Source organism: Macrosteles quadrilineatus, unplaced genomic scaffold (assembly GCF_028750875.1).
Source record: "Macrosteles quadrilineatus isolate MER2022 unplaced genomic scaffold, UCM_ALF_1.0 Scaffold_5__1_contigs__length_97177068, whole genome shotgun sequence".
NCBI lineage: Eukaryota > Metazoa > Arthropoda > Insecta > Hemiptera > Cicadellidae > Macrosteles > Macrosteles quadrilineatus.
Window position 1 is genome coordinate 47253341 of NW_026542598.1, and position 8008 is coordinate 47261348.

Below are 8008 nucleotides of genomic sequence, written 5' to 3' on the forward strand. Positions count from 1 at the left end.
ACACACAGAGTTTTAACAATGAATGGTGGGACGTTGTAAATGATCTCTCAAAAAAGACTTGAACCGAGTAATCGGTCAAAGATTAAGTGGGTGATGAAGAGTGGAGGTTATATTGAATCACTTCTATCACACTAAACAAACCCTAATCTGAAAGAAAACCAAAATCTGGCTTTCATATCACCAATCATTTACTACCTATCCATCACTATTTTTATTATCCTCTCTATTTATACTCCGAACATGGTCTCTTTAGAAGAAAATTAAACGTTAAAGTTCTAAGCAAACAATAAAACAAAAATAATGATTTTACAATGCAAAATTCCCTTAATCTTGATTCAGTAAAAAAGTATAAATTTTCAAATTGGTGCACACTTTTCAATAGGCTTATTCAAAGTTTGTATTTCAGTAAAAAAAAACAACAACAAATTACTACAGCTGATCCAGATACAGGGAGATAAGATAATGTCTATCAGTCTATCCAAAGGCAAGGTATTGGGTATTGCCATTGACTATGTATTGCTCAAAACAAAACTAATGGCCATTTTGTTGTCCAATTACTTCACTTTTACAGGTGATTTGAGAAAATATTTACGTTTTAAATTTAACCTCTTATTGACTTATTGTTTACACCATTTCAAACTAATTTGTGAAATTACATGTTGGGAAAATGACAGTCTTTACCTAGAATATGGTAATTGCCAAGTGCTTGGTAGTGTTGTTGAATATAAACTTCATTGTTTCTAAAGAACTTCCCCTAAATGTACAGGAAGTTTGTGAAATAAGCAACGAACGGTTCCCAGATCATAACCACAATGTGAGTGACATCCTCCATACTTACGAAAAATGTTTCAGAACTCTGGATGCGTATTCTGGACCAACAAAAGAATATTTGTTGAAACAACTCAGTGATAAGCTAGAATGTTTCAAAGAGGACCTTAAACAGTTGTATTACGCAGGTAGTATAAGATACGGTGATATGGAACAGGTCCAGAATCTAGAGAGTGATATAAAAAAAGGTGCTCATCTCGGTTTTGAAAATGTTCATACGAAAAAAAGGAAGTGTGATGTCGGCCGGCCAGCGAGGTCTACAGTGAAGCACATAATTCCGTTGGTATTGACAGGGACATTAGAGGAGAAAAGGAGGGCTTGTGATGCGATTTTGAAGCTAAATAAAAGTAGGTATGGTAATTAAAACTCTTTTGCCGTTTATTCATAGTACAGTGCATTTCCTATCAGGTGTGGTTGTACCACGGTTGAAACAAAATAGATTTTGGTTACTCTCTGGTACTAAAATGCCAAAACCACAAGATACTAATTTTGAGTGAAGTATATAAGTGCAGGTACAACGTAACCTATCTTAACTCATTGAATTATAAATTTTAATAATTATATTTTTATTGAAAAATGAAAAACAAATTAAAACATCATGTGGCTCACAGGGTAACCAGACCAAACAAATTATAGGTTTGCTAGACATGTAGACATGGTGAGAAATTTGGAGGTGTCATTTTATATCTTAAACTTGGGTATGTGGATTTACTCTACATATACAACAAATTGCATCTTCTTAAGATTTTAGTTTAAACTCTTTTAATTTTAACACACGAATCATTTAAACTCCTTTTCCATCTAAAATCCTTTTACCATGTAAACTGGGTAGATGAGTGGTTATAATGTTTGGCTAACAATCAAAAGCTTACTGGTTCGATCCTGAGAAAAGTTTGGTACAATAGCTTCTTGAAGGTTCGAAACTGGGCCCAGCTGTTCCTGATCATAAGTAAATAATCCTGGCTACAGGAACAGCTGACCATCTTAGCTTAGTCAGTAACAAAGCTGCACGATCAACACATTACATTATACACTCATAATTTACTCTTTGGGTTTAAACACTCGCCTCGGTGGCGTTCCCATCTCAATTGGTGATAATAGTTGGTAATATAATGTAAACTTCTGCCATCCTATTTATTTTAGGATTGTCCACTTTTGCCATTCCACCACAGGCATGAGCATGAGTAGTACAATGTACTGGTCACTGTGACAGAGTTCAAACCCTGGATGTAAAATGTCATTTCCTGGTTGAGGTGCTGGGAAAGAAACTTAAAGAATCAGTAGCTGTTAAAGCCATTCCTTACTATTAAAACAAATTTCAGACAAAGTCTCTGTCATAATTTAGTTTTGTTTATTTAGTTGTGCTGATTATCAGCGTAAGTGTTTTAAGCTTCATGTTTCTGAAAGCAAGCAAAAAAAAATAATAGCGGTAAATTTGATAAAGTATCAATTATCATCATGTCAAATTAGGCTAACATGTTTTATAAAACTCTATTCAAAAAACTTCAAATACATTAACACGATCTTGAGTAAAAACTGACAAAATCTTTAAAACTAATTGGATCCATAGTTTTGTTGTATGAATGAAGATTGTGAACTGAAAAACTTCAGCGGTTTATAAATGAGAGCAAGTGATAGGATAGGAGATATCTGCAGACCCGTGCCACTTAACTTAATAACACAATCAAAATCTTTAAAAAATGTTATCTTACCATGCCTTCGTTTTCGGATTTATCTATCTTCCGATATCGACACAGTTTTTTGAAACTGTTTGATCTATTTATGATTTAGGCCACATTAAACCAAAATTACTAATTTAGGTAAACTTTGATGTAGTGTGTTACTAACAAGTGTTGTTATTCATTAGAAACTTCTGTATTACTAGATGGCAGCTTTACACAAATGGATATTTGTACTCCAAAACTGGATGACAACAAAGATCCACAAGAACTGACAGTTCCACTTAAAAGTCCAACGACTTACAAGATCGACAGCCCAGAGGCAGAAAACGTTTTACCTCAATACTACAAAGTGATGATGAAGTGCCTTACACTGACAACAGGACATAAAATACAAGTTTTTAAGTTTAATAAGGAGTTTTATGATTGGTTGACACAAGCGGTGAGTTGTTTTTTTTTTGTTTTTTTGCCTATTAGGTACATGGTTAGAAAATTAGTATAAATATTCATTTGAATTATTACACTACACTATAACGGCACAACACTTTCTTACTAGGTCGATCAAGCTAGAGAAATATACAATTAAAGCAATATGTAGCTAAAAAATTAGCTACCTTTCTAAAAGATGGATATCAAAGCTAAGGTACTTTTCTGCATTGATGAGTAGAAAAAAGTCATGGCACTATCTTTAGATATGAAGACAAAAGCCAAGGATTTTTTTCTGTCATAGAATTTAAACAAGGGTACTATCATTAATGGTACTATTCTCCGTACAAGAGCTACGGTGATAATAAAAACTATGGTACTACAATTACAGTACTAAGTGAAATATCTATGATGTGTTGCTTTTTCGACATGGGCAGATAAAAGTAACAACACTACACTTCTTTCAAGTCAGATCAAAGCTGTGCCACTTTCATCTCTTAGAAGAACACTAAATTCATAGCATCTCTGGACAGGGATGTCAAAGCATTACCAGATCGAAGCTGTAACATATGCATAAATTATCCTTCGTCGTACATATGTTATGGAGCTAGGACTTTTTATCGACTATTGTAGGTACTGAAAAGTTAGATAATAACAAAAAGTTTACTTCAAATATAGGTTTTACCCCATTTGAAGGATGATAAGTGTTATCCGGCATTCGGAGGGGTTTTGAGAATTGTCGAGACCATGAGGCAAAAGGGTAAGTGAATATATTTTAATGAAATTTTAAATCATAGCACCAGAATATTGATATCAACAAATGTTTCAGAGCTAACCTGTTTGTGGCTAATGCTTATATATTTTAAATATGCTTTAGTGCCTACATTTCCTTACAGGTTACTATTTTTAAAACTATCCCCAAATTACATGAAGGTTCATTGGGAGTTCATATATCAATGGATACCGTACTGATAAAATAATTTCTAAATTGGAAGGAATTTCTTCACTGTTTATTAAGACAAAATGTGTTTTTAATTTACACCAAAATTCAGTTTCTTAATAATCCGCTGAATACTTCTTCTCTCCTGCATATTTATATTTCAGCGATTTTACTTTTTCAGATTTTGTACCAAAGAATTCGACAGCAAACTTCATTTTCTACAGACAAAGAGATCTCGACAAACATATCCAAGAAACAAAAAAGAATCAGACCGACACGGGGAGAATATTCCGGTTTCCCTACTTTCCACTTATTGTCGTAACCTGGGTTATTTTTATTCTGATCCTTTGTATTTTTCTAATGTGGAGATCAGGGCGGTGCTTTTGTAGGTGAGTCATGTATATTTTTACACTAGGTTACTTATTCATTTTTAAGTTTTACTTGTTCTTTGGGATATGAAGAAGTAAAACCTCATGTAAACCCAATATAAATTATCATGGATCAGCTGGAGCCAATGTTCTCTGCTTGGTAAAGGGCTTTTGTAGAATAAATAGTTTGTTTCATTACTATTTACTTCTCTCTCGTTCCTTTTCTTCTTCCCTATTTCTTCTTTGCTGTGAACACAATAACTTAATTTGAGTAATTTTTGTCCGAATTTGGTTGAATTTGGCATGAATTTGTAGAACTGGATAAATGTGATTGAGTTCGCAAACCAGCAATACCGGGTGGTAGAATGGGGTTTTATCCAGAGGTATTTCAAATGTTTACACTTAAAACATGGAAATGCCCAATTACCAAGTAGTACAAAGTTAAAATAAAAAACAAATGCATATTGAAGCATTGCTGTACAGTTCAACTCAAACTCCATTAGCCACCATAGTACTTTCAAAATATTGAACTCGCGGATTGTGTGTGATTGTGGTTTGAACATTACAACTTTAATTTTCTTGGGTCAAGTTCCTCTCTGTAAACAGTATATATTTTACTTAGGTGCTGTGGATGTGGGAAAGAGTATGACTCTGACAGCAGTTCTACAGGTAAGCCTTTAACATTAACTCGTACATCTTAAGCTTTTGAGTAGGAGAAATTACAGGGTGGGGCAATGAGAACGCCACAATTCGTTTTAGCTGTCACATGTTAATTGTTGCAACAAAGAATGATCAGCTGTGCTTAAAACATCAATTAAACTATGCCATTTTAGTAAATATTATGCCCGAGGCTATTAACACTGAGATTTTGATGTGCAAACCTATTTTAAAAATAGTGGTTCTTGTGCAAAAACCCAGAGATAGTTTGGACCACATTCCATCCTTGGTCAACATGGCACTGTTCCAGATTGGAAAACAATGGTGAACTGGGTAAAATTATGTAGGATTAAACGCTTAAACCTTAAAAATAATCGGTGGGTGCCGCAAAACTCTTTGTACACCAGCAAATGTTGAAAGAGTGCGAGTCGCAGTAACTCAAAGTCCAAAGAGATTTGCCAGGAAGCTATTGTTGTTGAAAGCTTTACGTTGGCTCGTTTTTTTGGAGGGGGGGGGGTTCTAATAAGCTACTTGAAGTTCAAGGTTTTTCAAAGTCACCCCACAGATGTGCTTGAACCGAAGCTAAGAATTGTCCAAAAACTAAAGTGATTCCTGAAGAAATGCTGGAGGAGTATTTGATGGAGTTTTCAAGTGGTAATGTCAAGTAACACAAGGACGTCACTTGCAGGATTTCGTTCTCAAGAAATGGAAAAATGACTTTGTTAAGTTAAAATGGCAAAAGATAAGCTGTGTTTTGATGTGCTATTTATATCCATAGGGTGAATATTCTTGAGTTTGTACTGCTTATAAATTGGGGCGCTTTCATTGCCCCACCCTGTATTAAATCTGAAGGAAAAAGAATTGGTAAATTTGTGACAGTTTTTATTACAAATTATTTTCTGCTAAAAGTAGTTTTGTGAGATGAGTAACCAAACCAATAAAGGATAGGAAAATGATTTTTTCTATTCTTAAAATCAAATAAGTCATAAGTGGACTAAAATAAAGATAACTTTTATAGTTGACCAAGAGGAAACATCTAATTTATAAGGTTTTGTTTATGTTACCGAATTCGCGAATTGATTACATTTCTTCTATAAAGTAGGTCAAGTATAAGGACTGATACAATGTCTCATGTTTTTCACAAAAAAAAGTTGCAAAATTTTAATTTCATTATTTACTTTTTGGTGATTTTGTGATTTTGTTGGTTTCAGAGGTGTTTTATTATCCAATTGAAGAAACTCCCTCTATATCTCTTGACCTGGATGGAGTAAGTTCGTAAGTATTGAATTATATGCAGGTAACTCTGTACAAATTTAAATATAATTTTTAATAGTTCTTTTAGTTGCGGTCATGGAAAAACAAAGTAATTTAGTGGGTGTTTTTTTCCACCCAAGTTTTTTTAGACATTGGCCACTGATTATGACAGACATGTTGGTTATGTTGTGAATCGTTCCAAACTGTTACGTAAATTGGTATTTGCAGTCAAAATAAGTTTTTTAGCATTTCAGATTAAAGGATTTGTGTTCTATAAAGCAATTGAATATTTCTGATTACAGTAATCATACAAGTCTAGAAACAGAGCCAAGTTCAAAAGCTAGTGGAGGAGATCATCCTTATAGACCAGGATACGAGACTCAAGTTTATACAATGACTTACGAGCAGCAACAAATGGTACTTATGTTAACAACAAATTACAGTACAGTAACTTATAATTTAAGTAGATTAGGGGAGGGATAGAAAAATTAAATGTTTGGAGTATTTTACTTTTTGAGGATGTTTTATAAATTTCGAAATTCAAGTTATAAAATTAACATTAATTTTAACATTATTTACATTGTGTGTTAATGAAACAGTAAAACGGTAGAACATTGACAATGATGACTTTAGAATTTTGAGTAAAATACAAAATAAGCTTTTTTTCTTCTACTGATCCGTATTCCTCAAACATTTTAACAACTCTGTAAATAGTTGATTTATTATGTACTGCAATCATACCTGAAAACTTAATTTCACCCTTTTCTTGGCATAAAAGATAAAACCAATGATTTACTTTTAATGTATTCTTCTACAATACATATTCTTTGAGCTAGCGAAAACACCATGACTTATTTACAGTAAATTCCCAACACTTAACATGATTGATAAAATGATAACTAATTAGCAATTCCTATCAGCAATGAAAACAGGGATACCAACATATGAGCATGTTTTTTCATAAAAAGTGTCTCACAGTACTTGTAAATTTGGGTTGATTAAAAAAAAACACCCTGTATCATAGACAAAAATAATTAAATAAAATTAAAGAAATTAAATAAATTAAAGCATTAAATTATTTTATTCTTTTTGTCTATGCCTGTATGCAGATCAGTATTCTAACAAAACATTTGTTTTTGCAGTTAACTGGTGTGCCACTGAAAAGACAATGTTCAAGTGAAAACTCTCTTTGTAGTAGCCGTGAACTAAAATCTCCTGGAAAACGCCACAAGATTTGGTCTGGGATTTATAAATAAAACGGATGAAAAGTATCAAATAGCTTTTTTCATGTTGACCAACTCTAGATCTTAGATAATATTAATTATGTATAATGTAAGGAGAAATAAAACAATAAATTATTACCTTATAGATCCTAGAAGAAGACTCACAAAGTTAACTGCATAGTTCCTGCCCAAAAAATGCATAACAACTATTGAGTCAGGTTTGTATCAAAATTCATATAAATGCATGCAATCTTATTGAGGGTCTCATAATACCTGTACTCGGGACTGATTTACTTTTTTTGTTTTGAAGTACCCAGAGGCCAAAAACACCCTCCGTTCCAATTCATAATACCTATACTTTACACAATGTATTTGATGTATGTGTCAGTTAGCATGATAACTTGAGCGTTTATTCTAAAGAGTTTGCAAACCAGCATGATCAAACTATGGGCATTGGGCACAGGGGATTTTTTGGGGATTTTATGGGTTAAAAATTGGGTTTTCCTCCCACTTTTGACCCCAAAACTTAAAATTTCTCTAAACCATTTTGTAGACCTTGAAAAGGATATAATTTAGTACATTCAAGTGTTGTTGTATGCCTAATAGTTAGGGAGAAAGATAAAAAAAAAACTT

General features: G+C 33.1%; 1 protein-coding gene across 1 annotated transcript; it reads left to right on the plus strand.

The window, feature by feature from the left end:
* The first annotated feature begins 2719 nt into the window (after positions 1 to 2719).
* Positions 2720 to 7408, plus strand: LOC128995578 (uncharacterized). The gene is made up of 7 exons (XM_054420595.1): positions 2720 to 2949; positions 3612 to 3693; positions 4055 to 4262; positions 4864 to 4910; positions 6110 to 6173; positions 6455 to 6569; positions 7295 to 7408. The coding sequence occupies exons 1-7, from the start codon at positions 2731 to 2733 to the stop codon at positions 7406 to 7408; spliced, it is 849 nt and encodes a 282-aa protein (XP_054276570.1). The 5' UTR covers positions 2720 to 2730.
* Positions 7409 to 8008: the final 600 nt, after the last annotated feature.